Source organism: Sceloporus occidentalis, unplaced genomic scaffold (assembly GCF_023333645.1).
Source record: "Sceloporus occidentalis isolate IW3139 unplaced genomic scaffold, rSceOcc1.0.p SCAF_37, whole genome shotgun sequence".
Lineage (NCBI taxonomy): Eukaryota > Metazoa > Chordata > Lepidosauria > Squamata > Phrynosomatidae > Sceloporus > Sceloporus occidentalis.
In genome coordinates, this window is record NW_028317017.1 from 10,606,098 (window position 1) to 10,623,484 (window position 17,387).

The window sequence follows — 17,387 nt, forward strand, 5'->3', positions numbered from 1 at the left end:
TACGTTTCACACTACTGTCTGCAACATAATTCAAGCAGACAAAGAATAAACAGAATTGGGAAAAGCTTGTGTTGAGAATCACAATAATATGTCTCAATACTTAATAGTAACATAACCTGAAAGGTTATTTTTCCTCTCTGAAATACAAATATTGAGTACAAATCAAGTGCATTCTGTCATTACGTTAATTTATAATGAATGCATTATACATAATTGGAATATATTGTATGTACGGGGGTGGGTTTAATTAAAACTCAAGCATAACGTGTAAACATATCGGTTTTAAGACTGAGAATGACAAGGAAACGCCATACATCAAATGGAAACCATACAGGTGAATGTAAATATCATATTCTCCCCATTAGCTAGCTCCTTACAATAGTATGTATGCCCTCTAACAGAGAAACTGCAGAATATCACGTACAGTAATCACAGGGCTAGGTTACAACGCAAAAGCTAGGACATTCAGTGAAACAGTCAGTGCTCGACTAAAGAATACTCAACAAAGATTTAAAGAAACAGGTAACAACGAATAACAATTTGCATGGGAATTAAATATAGGTTAAACATACAGACAGTGCAAAACAACGAGATGAAAACGCACGGGAATGCTACGACTTTCCCAATAGTTATGTTTTGTGTAAGCGGACCAATTCCTGAGTTTTTGTTTTAAATAAAACTGGGGTTAGAGCTATCTTTTGATGAAGATCTTTTACCATCCTTGGGTCCATTTCTAGCAAGCTTTTCACATGTCCTTTCCTCACAGTCAACAACAGGCTCAACCTGCTCAGAAGACTCTATTTCATCTTCGCTTTGTTCAAGGTTATCCTCCTCTGGGCTGTTAAGTGAATTCACAAGCTGGAGAGTTTCCATAGTTCTTTGTGTTTCTGAAACCCAAGATTCAATTCTGCTCACAGAAATGGGTTCCTGGTGATATTCGTCATCTTCCTCCTCTTCCTCCTCCTCATCATCCTCCTCAAGCATTTCTGGTACCAATGTGCTGGTTGTACTGGTCATGGAAGAATTGAGAACATCCCTACCGCTACCGTCCCAAGACCCAGTTTCAGTACTTTGCTGAGATGCCCATTCCAAATTGTCATCTGGTTTTGCATCTTCTTTGTCAACTGGAGTCAACTTCCCAGGGCTAGCGACTGAGGTAGTACTTGCCACTTTCAAGGATGGATGTTTATGGATGATGGCTTTATCAGATGGAGCAGTAGTATTTTGTTCAGAAGCAGAGGTTCTAACAGAACATTCCTCGTTTTCGGACGTCTCAAGTCCATCTGATGTTTCCACCATACTTCTCCAATTGGTTTCTGTTGCAAAAAACAAAGCAATGCAATATGGTAACTGTTGGCACATCCTATATTAGTAATTTGTGTAATATACAATCCATACTACAGTTTAGAACACGGATCTTCAATTGACTCACGATAGCTTTATCCCATGTATGGTAAAGTTCCCTCACTGTATTAACATCCATCACTCCTGATGGGAGGCTGTTCCACTTACCCAACACCACCTTCTCAGTAAGGTACAAAACTTCCTTACATTACATTTAAACCTCTCAATATTTCTGTGCATATCTTAAACTCCAATTTGGTAAAAGTATATGTGGTCGAACATACAGGAGACAATGGAGACAAACAAGCGTGACACCCATTTTCCCCTTTGTACTGTTGTGTGGACTACATCAGCAGTGATCCTAATCCTCAGTCTGGTTAAGGGCTACGGGAACCGTTACCTGCAAAATCTCCTAAACCCATTCGCTTTATTTACCCCTTACTAGTATTTTTTAGATTTATTTTTCATATGTAATAATTCCACAACAGTCCCTGCTTAGATATGAGCACTTCATCCTATTTAAATGAGGCTTATCCTAGATGAAATAAAACACATGAATTGTGAAACAATCCTAGCAGAATCTGGAAAATATGTTACATGAGAAAAAAGTCTTACCATAGTCCTTTTCATTGACCTCTGAGATGGGCTCAGAGATAACACTGCAGAAAGAGATGGCGCTCGTAGAAGAAGGATTACGAGAATGTCCCATATGGTGAGGAACCTTCTTAACATTCTTCAAGGCTTCTTCAGCTTGTTCTTGCTCCATTGATGCCACCATTTCTTTGTATGCCTTTCTAGCCTCTTCAGTTAGTGATACCAGATTATTAAATAATTTCTATGGAGAATTAAAATGATGTATATTTAAGTGGACAGCATTTATATCGTGGTCAGCTTGCTAATCATAATAACCAGGCTATTTTAATAAATTACTACTTTGTGTTCGCTCTAAAAGAAAAAAAATACTGTTTTTTCCAGTCATATACATGAGTGCTGTTTTTGGCATAAGTCACTCAAATTAATGCTGTCTCTGTAGAGCCTGCTTCCTCTGTCCCGGTATTATTTGCTTGGCATGGTGGTAGCATGATTTAAGACATGCCAACAACTGTCATCATTCGGAGTCTAATGACTGCCAGAATGACACGGACAGACGTATGCATATGTAACACCTTTATAGAATGGAGCCCAAAGCACAGCATTCACACAATCTACACAAAAAAATAAAAAAAAAAAACAACATCTTACCTCAGCACCAGAGTAGCTAAAAATACCAACTACACTGACAGGTACCAATTTATTTACACAGCGACCAAGAGCTTTCCTGCCGAGGGCAAACACAAAGGGAATTTCTTGCTCCCTAGCCATGGCTATGACGTTATAGAGTGCTTCATCCAGACCACCTGCAACATAAAAGACCAAAAAATTTACATTCTTGTTAATCCCTAGTTTAAATCCCATGTATTTTTGGGTCCTGCCAATTGGACTCATTCCACCAGGATAACGGCCCAAGCCCCCGACCGTCAGATCCTCAAAGAAGTGGCGTTTAAGGAAGGCTTATAAAGCACACATGCACTTACAGAAAAGAAAAACTCAAGAAGCATTCAATACCTACATACCTTTTGACTGAATTTTCTCACAGTTCGGTGATATAATAACACACTTGATCTTATTTAACTTCATGTGTTTTGTAACTTCTCGCAAACCCATGACCAGCCTTCTCTTTGATTTTGCCTTCATTGGGTCTTTTTGGTAAACCCGTTCTTGGAAGCTGACAAGTTCTTGGAGTAATACAGTTACACATTCATCTATTTCTTTACTTAGAACTTGATTGCAGTACCTGATAATGAAAAGAAAAGTTTCAAAACTATACTTTGACTAGTTTTAACATTTAGTGCAAAGTTTAAAACGTTGTCTTATCACCACCTCAACCAATAAAATGCCAGTATAAAGCACTTAAAACGCAGTCAGAATAAAGGAACACCAAATTAGTGGCATTTTTCTTAAGCAAGCATGTTTCACATGGAATTGATATTCGATCAATAAAAAGGGCCAAGGCAACACCTATTCCCAAGACATTATTTCACGGCAGTGCACATCTCTGACTTATAAAGCATATCCTGATAATTACTTACTCTCTAAATCTCTTGCTGTGAATCTTGGTGATTGCAGAGGAAGCCATAGGACTGCCGATGCCAGAACTGGCTGGTGAACCCTGTGACACCGGAGTCATGCAGTACGGAGAATTCTGACTTGCTGGAGAAAGCGAGGTGTCACTTTGGGCACTCAGAGCGGCATCTAATGGGAGTTAAATACAAGAAAAGTGAACACCTACATCTGCCTGCTCCACTGTGGGGTTATATTAAGGTTTTTGTGGAAAGAACATGTGTTGGATTCCCTATCTGGAGGTTACCCAATAAACAGAATCGGAGGATCTCAACACAGAAAAAAATTATAAGCAACAAAACAAAATGTTAACAAAACAAAATTATAAGCATCAAATTCAAAATGTTATAAAACAAAACAAAAAAAAAACCCTGGGTCATCTGAACAGGTTACATTGGTAAACATATCTGAATAAAACTAAAACTAAAATCTTAAATTGATACAAGAAATATATTTAAATTCATGACTTACCTTCTTGTGACACCAATTCTTCAGACTGATCATCAGTAAAACTTAATGAAAGATCTTTCTGTTCATCAGACACCGAAATATTTTGATCCACTGACAAACGTCCCTTTTTTTCTTCTCTTTCTTTTAGGATAATCTGCAAAAAAAGCCACATTTCAGTCAAACAAATCATATCTGCTGTTATGTGGCAGGTGAGCTTTGGCCAATATGTACTACTTAAGCCACACTTTTCTTGAAAGTATTAACCTGCTGGTTTGGTTTTGAGCATATATATATATATATATATATAATGAATTTGCTGATGAACTCTACATCACCTTTTTAAGTGCTGTTGGGCGTTTCAGTTTTGAAACCTCCTTTTCTTTTCCTCTTTTGACCCGCGGAGCAGTGGAATCCAATGGGTTAGGAGAACACATCGGCGACTGGGCCTTACTGAACACGTTACGGTTTGTATGGTCTTTGGCGTGAAACGGGGCAGCACTTCCAACTGAAAAGAGAACGACTTTTTCTCAACTAGATAATCAATAACCTTTCAGAAAGCCGACTAGAACACATATTCATAATTTTTATGATTACTTATTTAAACTGAAATATTTTGGGGTCAAAACTGAAGAGCATCTTGCCTAAAAAGCTCCAAAAAAGACTATTATTCATTCTCAGTTGTACATTTTATTTCACAATAAGCCAACAAACCAACTTTACTACAAGTATATATTTCGCTGGTGGAACAATCACATAATACACACCAGCAGACATCCAAAACCTATTTTTGTAGTTGTTAATGCTCACCAGTGTAAGATAAAGGCCTGGTGTTGGTGATCTGACGGGCTTTCATTGCTTGTTGCTGCCTCTCGAGTTCTGCCAGCATGTCTCCCAGGTCCAGCTGGACAGGAGTCTTGCTCTTCTTTCCGGACGCCTTGGATAAGGCTTCCTGTGGTGGGAGAAAACTGGTTGTAGTTTTACAAAGAATATCCATACTTCAATATAAAAAGTAACCTACTTTTTAGGGCAACATAAGACAAAGACTAATTTGTAATGCTGAAAGACAAGGAACTAAAGTGATTAAAAGAGACAGGACAAAGGTCTTTGTATAGAAGCGGGCACCTTGGTAGATCCCAGTTAGCAGCGGATTAAGTCAATATGAAGATTTTTGTTATTGTAGGCACATGACCAACCTGAAGCTTCTTCTGTTCCATGCTGATTTCAGAATATTCCTGTGCAGTGGCCAGTGCTGCCGCAAGTGCTTTTTTCTTCTGACTCTTAGCTCGCTTTGGTACCGACGTGGTGATGGGAATCGGAGTTTGGACTATATTTATTGGCGAGTTTTCAGGCAAACCATCCAACTGAAATCAGAAGGTTGTGACAGCACATACTGGGTTAACCGATCACACTTTTCTGATTGTACAATTTATCCATAACAAAACCAATCCATGTTGGTGAAACATAAACCAACACAGTATCTTCACAAAAGGAGTTTGCACATACCATTTTAGGAGATATCTTTGGTTGAGTGTTTTCATTTCTGGCATGTCCACTGCTGTTCAGTTCAGGAAATTCATCCTCATCCTAAACAAAGACAAATGGAAACCTTTTAATGCTTAATCGGGCTGGTACTCAACTTATCGCTATCTGTACGTGCCGCTGCTGCAGCAGAAGGCCATCTTACCTCAAAATAAAGATGTTCTGGGTTTTGCTCAGTCTTGCCCATTTGGACAGTTGTCCCAGTCTTATTCTCTTGCTTCCTCTGTATATTCTGTCTTCTTTCGGATGATGTGCTCTGCCCTCTCAAACGATATCCAAGCTGCGGTCATAAAAAACATGCTGCTTTTTCAGAAATTGCAATTACCTACAACTGCAGCATATCACTGTTGCAAACAACAATACACCAATTTTTTTTCTCTTCAAGAATTAAGCAAAATATAGAAACAAAACTGAGCGTCCTCCCAAGAATAGCGCTACAGTAATGAAAAAATAGATTCCAAAAGAAGTTGGCAAAGCCAGTTAACTAAACACTTAAGCACCGGCCACCATAACAAATGGATCACTAAAAAGAAAGAAAATTCACAATAGAGGACATTTACGTAAAACCCAGATAGCACCCTTACCTGTACCCAAACAGGGATATGGCACATGGTTAACAAAGACTAGCTTTGTATGTATTACAAAGAAGTCCCCCCCTCTACCCTCCCCCCCCCGACAGTGAACCATATGCTAAACCCAAGAAAGCTGAACATTCAGTTGTTTATTAGGTTATGTTTGTACTGTGATTGCAGGTTTTAGGCATTTTTTAATCATACATGTAAATATACCTGTGTGATATTTCTTAATTCAGCTGGCCTTCCTCCTCTGGAAAAAGCTTGACCTTTGTCGTTCCAAGGTCTCTTCTGGGTAGCCTGGGAAGCCACACTGGCCCACGTGCCCCCAGCTTCAGGATAAAAAGCAGAAAAGCAATTAATGCAAGGGGAATTAAAGTAAAATAGACAACTATTAAAAGGTTTCTCCCAACACCAACAGATCTAAGAGTGCAAGAGCTAGGAGTTAAAAACCATAATAAAAAGTAATGAACACAATACCTGCTGATACTGCTGGATCTGCAATCTGTAAAAATAGGAAGAAATCAGATTAAAATTGTCTATCAAGATACACACACACAAAAAAATATGACCATTTTGCACAAACTAAATGCTTCTTTGGTATTTACAACAAAGCAAGAATTCAGCCCATGCCAAGCAAATACTATTTACAAGCCCATGAGGCATGAAGATTGGGGATTCAGTCACACTATATGGCCATATATTGTTTAGCCGGCCACTACATCAAAGTACCCCAATCTTGGAGTCCTATATAATTTTTCATGGCTAGATTACTTGCCAAGCAGCTGAATCAGTGGGACTGCACTGCCTTTTAACCCACTAAAACACTCCGGACACCATTAATAAGGCACCTGTGTGGCATTAGGTAGGACTTGCTGAAACTAGGGTAAGCAATATATAGCCACTCCTTAGATAAGTGCTTTTAAATAGTATTTTCTGGGTGTGCACTGATCCCTTGCTTTATTTTACGTATATGGCGGGCATTTAAGCAGAACCCTGGAATCTGAATGTGTATGCTTTTCATGGTGGGCTCCCCTTTCTGTATATTTCTTCTTTGGCATTTGTAGTTATGGTGATCCATCTTAGGATCTTAACGATCTGTATACACACATCCCCCTTTGCTAAGTACATACAGTTAAGATACATTAAGTGGACTAAAAACACTAAAACAGAGTTAACGTAAAACTATTAAAGCGACGGATCCCTTTTCTAGATTTCAACAATGAATATAATCTCAGAGGGCACAAAACAAGGCAATGTATTAATAGTTTGGTGGATGGCGCGTAAACCATGCATTAACAGCTATAAAGCAAATATTTAGGGATTCAAATTTGCGGAGTCGTTCTTGTTAGCAGAAAGAGCCCGAAATATACATACATTAGGTGCGCTGCAATCCGTGTGTCTCGAACACATAGCCGATTGGCAATGCTTCGGACTGCAGTAGCCACTGTCGCTGTCGATGTCCGCTTCACTTGCCCCTTGCTCACTTGATGACTCGCCAGCAGCGTGGGAGGACCGCCTGCGCCTGGGTTTTGGCTTCCAAGCTGCCGGACCCATGCTTTCACACAGAGACTTATTGGCTATTTCACTGGGAAAATCTAGAAGAAAGGTTTGGGAGCCACAACATAACATTAACATGAATATTACAAAAAGAAAAAGTTCTGTCAACTGTAACGGAAGCGAACGGTACAGCACGGCTAGAAGAATTCTTAAAGAATCTGGCTGTTGTGACCCAATACCCACAGAGTTAAGCACAAAAATTTACATATCTCACAACAGATTCAGATTTATAACTGAAAAGCAAAAAAATTTGTGACAATAAGCCAACCGAAACAGGAACATGATGGACTTCGGACACTAAGGGGCAGTGCTAGGCTGAACCAACGTCCGAAGTGCTGTATGTCAAGCCAGAGTATGTTATTTTTCACAATACATGGCTTATGTAAGGAGATTTGATGCCATTTGCTGAATAAATATTTATGTGATTACATCACATGCTTTGTCGTGAGTTTATGCAATGGGTGCAGCGTTACAATGGCCAAGAGGCTTCTAGGTTGCGAGAACTAGCTTCTCAAATAGCAGAGGACTATGGTAGGTCAGTACTTGTGGAATATAGAAATACATGATATTTTACAAAAAGCTTTATATACTTATACCCTTGCAACCACAGGATAAAAACAAAATGAAGTGAAAATGAAGCCCCAGCAAGAAAAAAAAAACATCTCCCTAAAGAAAAATACATTTTTAAAAAAAAGCTGAATTTATATCAGACTTTGAAGTGATCACTTCTCACCAGTTTGTTGACAGGCGTCCACAAGGAGAACAATTTTTGGTCGTGTGTCGGGGCCGGATGCATACGTTTCCTTCTGTACCGCCACACTTTTCATCGGAGGCCTCTTGCACTTTATTTGTGGCAAAGATGGTTGTGGTTGCTGTGGGGCACAGATAACAGCAATTATACCGTGCAAGCTTATTAATGCACAAATCGATGCACCCCAAACTCTGTCCAATAACACGTCTCATCTAGAGCAGAGGTTCTCAAGCTTAATTGGCTTACTTTCTTTTTTCAGAAAAGAAAAAAAATGACTTCCAGCCCCCTGGAAATCTGCCTGGATCGTTCCAGCACCCCCCAGGGGCACTAATGCCCTTATCTTCTCTTCTTTCTTTATGCTTCCAGTGCCCCCTTATTTTTATTCAACGCCCCTCCATTGCACCTGAGGCTACTACTGCCCCCTATGGATCATTTCAGCACCCCCCCTGGGGTGCGGTATCGCCCACTTTGGAAAGCGAATCCCAGTAAGATCGCCATGAAAACTGTCTGAATAAATCTCTATAATCTGCTTAAGGTGCAGTAGTGTTTGGTTTGTTTGAGAATTTTATTTACATACAACAAAAGTGAAATCTTAAGCAACTGTGAGTCACTGATGACCCTTTGTCTGTACGCATTTATACGTAGAACAAACTATTCCGCGTGAGCACAATCATAACTATTAGGGACAAATATTATAAATATGTACAAGAGAATGATAGCCTTACATACATACCTTTTGTATAAGTGGTCCTCTTGTGCCATTTCGGATCCTTTGAGTGGATAACATGTTGAGCTGAGCCTGCTGGCTGGTCCGGTCAGCGGAGTCGACAGCATTCGCAGCATTTGCCGCTTGGAGCGGGGTAGGGTAAGTAGTGGGGAAAGGGTGATAAAATCCCATAACTTGGGCGCAGGGTGCTGGCATGAATGGATAGTACATATATTCCGTGGAGACAGGAGGCTGAGTGGGAATTATAGGGTAAGCAAGGTAGGGTCCAGCTGGACTTGGGTTTGAGGGTTGCCATCTTACATCATTATTGTAAATAGGAAATTGTCTGAAAAGAAATAAGAACGTAGTTGAGCCTTCCTGGAACTACGTGAAGAGTTATATTTCACTAGATCAAAGCTGAACACTATGAGAACTTTGGTTTCTCAGCCCTTCTTCAATACCATATCTCATGCACCCAGTGTGACCCACAATTCTACAGTAATCATTTCAAAAGTCTTATAATAGTACTACATGTATCAACTAGTAGTTTTATGTATCAAGTGAATATGGAGGTCAACAAGTTATGGAATTTTTCTCAATCGACACAAATCAAAATACCGTATTGGCTCGGATATAGGCCGCACCCTTAAAGTTAGGTGCTTTTTTAAGGAAAAAATTTTCTTAGTTAAAAAAAACGTAGAACAGATATGCTGCCACTCTGCCCCCCCCGAGATATGCTGCCACTCTGCCCTCCACCCGATATATACTGCCACTCTGCGCCCCCCCCCCACGACTTACCAAAGCAGACTCCCGTGTGTCTTGCGGGGCCGGCAGGGGACACCTATGCAATACGCGTAGACAACTTCCGGTGCCGGCACGGGAGATTGTCTAAGCGCATCGTGCAGACGTTCACCGGCAGCGGCGATGAGCGTGAACGACCTCCGCTGCCGGCATGTCTGCACGATGCGCTTTAACAATCTCCCTTGCCGGGACTCCCCTCGTGGGAATTCCCGGCAAGGGAAATTGTTAAAGCACATCGTGCAGACGTGCCGGCAGCGGAGGTCGTTCACGCTCATCGCCGCTGCCGGTGAACGTCTGCACGATGCGCCTAGACAATCTCCCTTGCCGGGACTCCCCCCGTGGAAAGTGCCGGCAGGGGAGGCTGTCAGAGCGCATCGGAGAGTAGGATGCAGGTCCCCTGCACTGCTGCGGGGGATCTGTATCCTAACCATGCTGCCTGCCCGGCACCCGGAACTGCATGTCCCGGGCGTCAGACCCCGAATATAGGCCGCACCCCCACTTTAAAGACTTAAAGTGGGGGAAAAAGGTGCGGCCTATATTCGGGCCAGTACGGTACTTCTCATTCTTCTGATATGGTGATTTAGCAAAGACAACCGTTCTGAAACATTAAAAGACTAGTTAAATATTTACAAAGTTTAGAAAAGCAAAGTCCACACATTGCGATTCTGAGCTTTAAATGACGCATCCATGTCTGATAACAGTAACACGTTCTAATTAAAGAAACAATCGCTAAACTGTTAACAGAATGACATCTCAAAATTTGCATGTGGTTATACGTATGCGAGGAAGGAAGGCAAATCACCTATTGGACTGGTTTTCCTGTACAAACGGATAACACGTTATAAGGTAGCTTGGGATGGGTGTAGCTTCCAATCCACTCACGCCTCCACCGTCACCGGGGACTGCCATGGGGAGAGCTACCGATTCTGTCCCCTTCTTCTGAGGAACAAACGGTTCGACTTCAGCAGACAATCTTCCGTTCTGCAACATAAAAAAAAGTATTTCCTTATTGTCCAAACAGTTCTGGCACAGACCAATTAACATGAATAAATTTTTCGGCATAGTGTGTCCTCTGGTCAAATAACCAATTCACTTAAATGTACCTTAGTCAAGAAAAAAAAAAAAATAGGAAAACCAAGAATTCCGGATTTTTGTCCATGCATCATCTACTTATCTGCTCAAGCAAAAGGGGAACAGTCACCACTACCGCTTACAACACAATTAAATGTATTTATTAAAACTGCCCATATTGAGTGCTTTTTGTCAGTCTTTTCTAGAGATATTTAGTTTAATATTTTATCTCATGAAGGTGACATTCGTAGCCGAGTGTGGTAAAGCCAACATTATCTAAACCGGTTTCCTGAAGTTCTCTTCCTTCTCCTCACCTACATTACAAAGACAGCCTGGACTAATCAGCACCGTATGTTCTACAAGGTAGGCTTTTAACCTGGAAACAAAGTTTCATGAGTTTCATTAGTGTACAGGACTGTAAAACTGGGAGAGTGAAGATCCACTTTAATTACTTAAAAGAGTCTTTAGAGCTTCATAACATGTAGGGACCTAAAGTACAAATGTCTGCTGAGATCATATCTGCAGTATATTGCATATAAAACAAAACAAAAGATTATATTTAATAGAACCACACACAAAAAGATTCTCAATTTCCAAATTACATTTTCACTTCAGTAGGCAATTGTATTAATTGTTTAAAACTATTATATTGGAGAACAGAGTCATTGTGACTGCTTAAGAATCATTACAGAAGAAAAATGTGGACAACCTGGTTTTAGACAATGTCAAAGCCGTCAACCTTTCTACACCGCCTAGGACAGCACAACTTTAAGCTATAGAATGGGGAGATTGGGTTGCCAACATGTCATAAGGTCACATATAGTTATCGGAAAACCTCTTTGCCCCAGCCCAAGTGACATCATACAAGGTATGACATAATCCAAAAACTAATCTTAGCAGATCAAAAATCACTATTTGCTGTTTGCTGATTGGCTCTCAGTCTCAGTGACTGGGCCACCTTGAATGTGGTTGCACCTCTGGCACATGATATGACACAGCTTCCACAATCACCTGAGTAGATCAATAACCTGAGTTAGTATGTCATATTATATATATATATATATATATATATATATATATATATATATATATATATATATCACACACATAATAAATATCACTAGCGAAGCTACTCATTGTTTCCCAAAATATGTGTCACCGGAGATTACTGTTAACCGTAGCTTTCAGAGCTGAATATTTTGCTAACTTTCTGGCAGCAGTGTAGCCAAAGTTTACTTTTCCCTCCAGTTCCAATCTAAATCCTAATTTAATAGAACATCTATGAGACAGAAGCTACGCAATCTAAAGGCGTTATGGGGAGGGACAGGAAAGCGATGTCCTAAACTACTGTAACATGCAGTCATGGTGACCGTGGGATCCGACTTCACGGCTGTATATTAGTCCACAGCATGCCAATGAAAACCCTCGAGACTGCAAGCCAAACAACAAACAGTAAGCTCCCGAACAGCCAATCAGAAGGAGGGTGCTTGTTGATCTACTGAATCAAACTTTTATATGTTCAACACAGACTAATCTTTTAAAACAGCTAAAAGGGCATTATAGAGGGCAGTGAGCACAAGTTTATTACCCTTGTTAGGAAAGGCACAGCGCTATCAACAAATATATTCTTCCATGTGAAATGTGTTAAATACACACTGGCACAATCACAGTCCCACATTAAATCGGGCAGAATTAAATGCACCACTGCACGTGAGCCCTTTTATTCCAGCTTAGTGCCACGCGAAATGCCACTATTTCACCGTGATCAGGAAACCACGGCTTTTGCTTTACAAGCACTTGCCTTGAAATAGTTTATTTCCCATAAGGGGCTATGTAGAAAACCAATTCTGGTGCAAACACTGATAAAAGGGGTTATCACCATATCAACCAACAGGAAAGCTCTTGCCGATTGGTTGCTATGGTGATAAGAGTAAAGCGCTCAATGGGAGTTACCAGCCAGGAGCCTGATGACCTCAGGCTTTTAGGGGAAACTACCCAAGGCATTCAACACCTTTACATGACAATATACTTTTTACATATATTTGTGAATCATTCAATATTTCAAATAACACGACACAAAACTCTACTGCCAGAGCACAGATTACACCGTATGTATACAGAACATGTACTGGTGATCACGTCAACAGAGCCGTGTCAAACACACTTAACTGCTTACTTTATATTCCATATCACGAAACACTTTACTGCCAGACCCTAACTTTGGTTATTTTACATTGACATCAATGGGTGGACCTCTTCTACAATCAAGTGGGCTAGTAAGTGTTGCAATCTGGCTCCTTAATATTACAAATATCTCCACCCCGGTAAATAAAGCATAAATTAGTATAAAAAAAACTAAAAAGCCTTTGTCTTCTTGTAAAAAGCAGCTAATGTCCCCGCAAACAGCTGTGTGGAGAGGATGACACTGACAGGAACAGACTGGCTAGATCCATCAGCGGCCCGGGCCCTGTAGATGGCAATGCTTTTGTCTATTGTCACATTAAAGCACACTGCACAAGCCTTTACATGAAGCGGCATTAAACTTTCCTTTTTTACACTTAAGAAAACTTTTAAGCAGACTTTACTTGGGAGCCGAGAAGAAAAAAGCCCTCAACTCAGCTGCCGACTGACTCCACTTATTATCACTCGGCGTTCATCGCACAAGTCGGTCTCTGACAGTACAGGAGCCTGCTGTGTCCAAAAAGCAAATGTCAAATACAAGCAGCTATGGTATATTTTAAAACGATACCCACAATTTACAAGTACACTGCAGGAAAAAAAATACACTAAAGTATCCTGTATCTGGATTTATATTCTAAGTACCTAAAATACTGAGGACTAGTGTTATATATATATATATATATATATATATATATATATATATAACACACACACACAAATATGCAGAATTAATAGACAAAGTGAAATTCTATTTTTAGTATTTCTATATGACCCGTACTGAATAAAGGACAGCAATGCAGTCAAACCGGAAAGAGTCCGGAATTAAACCGAACTGGAAATTCGTCTTTTAACTATTTGGTGCTTCTAAACAATTTCCTTATCAAGAGAAAGAAAGAAAATAAGGAGCAGGAGCGTTATTCGGCGTGGATCGTGTATAAAGAGCAATGTAGCTTAAACCGGATACAAGGTACGTTCCACGGGTTGGACATTGTGAAAGCGCTCTGCTCCTGAAATATTCTTTAGCACATACCCCGGCATACGAACAAGCCAAGGGTCAAAGACACGATAACACACTTATTATACTACAAGAACACATCTAACAAAAAGAAAAGACCAGTTTCACATACAAAAAGTAGCCGATTATACTTGCACAGGAATAATTATAAATTTATTTTTAATAAATATTCAACAGTGAGAGTTATGAAATAATGTTAGCTCTCACTTCACTATTAATATACAATTAGTGATTATAAAACATCCACAACATAAAATATTTGAAATATTTAATGTAAAATGCACTGGCATTAAAGGTTTACGGAATATTTTGGAGCCAAACCACAACGATATAACATTTTAATATAAGGATAAAAAGCTGCCTCTACTCTATTTTTTATTATTATTTAAGGCGCTAATGGGGTATATAGAACATTATTCTTCATGGGATTTGTGCAGTATGCAAAATGAAGCCGTTTGCCCTCGTTTAAATGGCGTAAATAAAGGTGATCATGTGACGCATGTGACCCTTGCCCGGTAAGTGGAAACGTTAGCATTCTACAGCTCTATAGTTTAAACGGACATTGACGTTGAACTCGTGATCTGAATGTTTTTAGACCACCGTTCACAAATGGTTACAAATCACAATTTGCACGTTTATTTTATCCCCACCTGATATCTTATATACATCCTTTAGAAATGAAAAGAATATAAGATGCCCCCTAATCATCTGCTCTTATTGACTATTACTAAAGCGCGCGCACACACACACATACACACACACACACACAATAACATAACACAATAACTTAGAAATATCCTTGTTGTTTAAAGAAACGCAAATTAACACATGAAATGGGTCAGAAAAACAGTGTAGACTTTGTTAATGTTGTAAAATACTATTGTAGTATTGTAGGTGTACAGAGGCCCTTTATCACTCCCATCACTCCTAGGTTTCAATGCCACGTCGTGTTCGCTAATCCAAGTCTAAAAGGCGAATTGATTAATAGAAAACCCTTTTGTAGTTATATTAGCACAGCTACAAATTCCTTGTTTATATATATATATATATATATATATATATATATATATATATATGTGTGTGTGTGTGTGTCAATATTTTATTAACATATGGAAACTTCGTTAGACAATGAATCAATGTAGTTTTCTGTAAATATTCCCAACTGGAGTTCAAATTGGGGTTTATTCACTAAAGTACGAGTGGCGGTTTTGACTCTCTTATGAAGGGCCAATACTAGTAAGTTTCTAGCCAACGTTGATCTGGCCCTGCATAACGCATAAGTCAACATGCAAGGAGATTGAAGTAATCTCACTGATTTAACTATACATTATACCAGGTTATTCAAGCTCTCCCAGCTTTAGAAGTTCACTTCATAATGTATACGGAAGCTGAAACGAAACAACTCTCCGTCGAGTGAATAAACCCCTATGTGTGTATTTGATGCCTGCACCCATTGAACCAAAACATAGACTTGACAAGTCATTCACACGGGACATGCTAAGAAAATATCCCAGCCAATCAGCAAACACACAAAAGCTTTAACGACTGTCATATGTGTGTATTTTAAAGCTATTCATTCAGAAGTCATTAAGAGGTTATTCGATAATCAGATTCCTCTAGCAACTTAACATCTTATACTAATATATGAAACCACACAGGACAGAAAGAAGGTCTCGCTACTCCGAAGTCAGTGGATCGGGGGCAATTTATTTTCGGTGTAAAATATTAATACTGCGCTAGAAATACTTAATATTGAAGTTATACCTAAATCCATGTGTTTGGAAATCCATTTCCCTAATATCCTTAGAACTGCAGGGCCCTCCTCACCTGCTGTTCCTTCAAATCGATTTGGTATTTTATATACTACTTGTTATGTCCTGTCTACCCATTGTACAGCGCTACAGAACATGATGGCGCTATGTCAAATAATAACTGCTAGCATTGTGCTGTGTAAGTGACATGAAGGGAGGATCCAAGTCATTGGTATCCTCTGAGAGGTATTAACCCATGCAGAATACCCAGCAACAAGTACTAGGCAAGACTGGGGGAGCACTGAGGCCCTCCTATTCTCTAACCTGTAACTCTCATCACCCTCAGATAACGTATAGTCGTCTGTGAATGACAGTTGTGTCCCATCAGCAGCGAATGGTCCACGGTTATTAAGCCGTAGTAATGAAGCGGAGCGACCCCCTAGGGTGCCAGAGCCGGTTTACCTGCTCGTTGATCTCCATGGTGCCCGGGCCTAACGCGAAGGAGTTGCCGCAAACTGTGCGCCTGTAAGAGCTGCTCTTTTACTTGGTGCGGGAGGGAGAGATCCCGGCTACAGTTTCGTCCATCTTTCTTCTCCGTCTCTTCTTTGCTTCGCTCGGTTCGGCTTCCCCACCTCGGCCTCTATCCACACCCCTTCCCGAGCCGCCCAACTACGTAACTGCCGCCGCATCCGCGACTCTACAAGGAGAGGCCAGATCTGTGACAGGCAGTCAGCTGGGACGGAAGCCTCGAGTGGCCATACTTAATGCAAACGCGTAAAGTGTTGTCATACGGGGAAAACATAGGCACTTGGAAGGCTTCCTTGATGCGAAAGATTCTATGTATGACCAGACATCTTATTTCCATGCTATGCTTCATTCCTGCTCTAGTGATTACTTTTAAAAACATATTTGTATAGATTTATTTTTATTTTTATTCGTGCATTCTTTCACATTAACACAAGATAATCCCCGAGTAATGCTCTGCAGTTTTATTTGGGGACCGGAACGGTGAAACAGCTACTTGCCCCCTGAATCCGGGGGCCGCAGATCCAGAGAGGAGGTTTCCAAAAAAATGTAATACGGCTGTGGGGGCGGGGCTACACTGGAGCTTTATGTTTGGGGGCGGGGTTTAGTCACTACAAACCCTTAGGACATTTTCCAGCAGGAATTCCGGAATGTTTAAAGGGTTAAAGAAATAAGTATATGAAATTGAGATGGTCGGTGAGGATTGAAATCTAACGCTTTGGACAGTTCAATGCTGAGGTCATCAGATGTCTTAAGCTGTCCATGAGCTTATATCTCTGTAACATAAAGTGTCTTCTCCTGTGCTTGAGTTTCAGTTTCTTATCTTTGGGGGCCACATGTTCTTCAAGTAGGGTAACTTGGTCACTCATGTCTTCCAGGCACTGATAACTGCCTGGGGCATTTTGACCTCCCGAGAAAGGCAATGGTCCTTTTTTCTAGCCAGTTTAAAAACATTTAGAGA

General features: G+C 40.2%; 1 protein-coding gene across 1 annotated transcript; it reads right to left on the bottom strand.

Moving 5' to 3' along the window:
* Positions 1–669: 669 nt before the first annotated feature.
* On the bottom strand, positions 670–16,381 carry LOC149297824 (selenocysteine insertion sequence-binding protein 2-like). Its single transcript, XM_089488292.1, has 18 exons — positions 16,364–16,381; positions 10,686–10,864; positions 9,110–9,428; positions 8,359–8,497; positions 7,443–7,663; positions 6,546–6,570; positions 6,282–6,397; positions 5,639–5,773; positions 5,458–5,538; positions 5,148–5,315; positions 4,762–4,903; positions 4,290–4,459; positions 3,976–4,108; positions 3,474–3,636; positions 2,958–3,178; positions 2,587–2,741; positions 1,960–2,179; positions 670–1,316 (listed from the first exon to the last, which is right to left on the bottom strand). The coding sequence occupies exons 1-18, from the start codon at positions 16,379–16,381 to the stop codon at positions 670–672; spliced, it is 3,252 nt and encodes a 1,083-aa protein (XP_089344418.1).
* Positions 16,382–17,387: the final 1,006 nt, after the last annotated feature.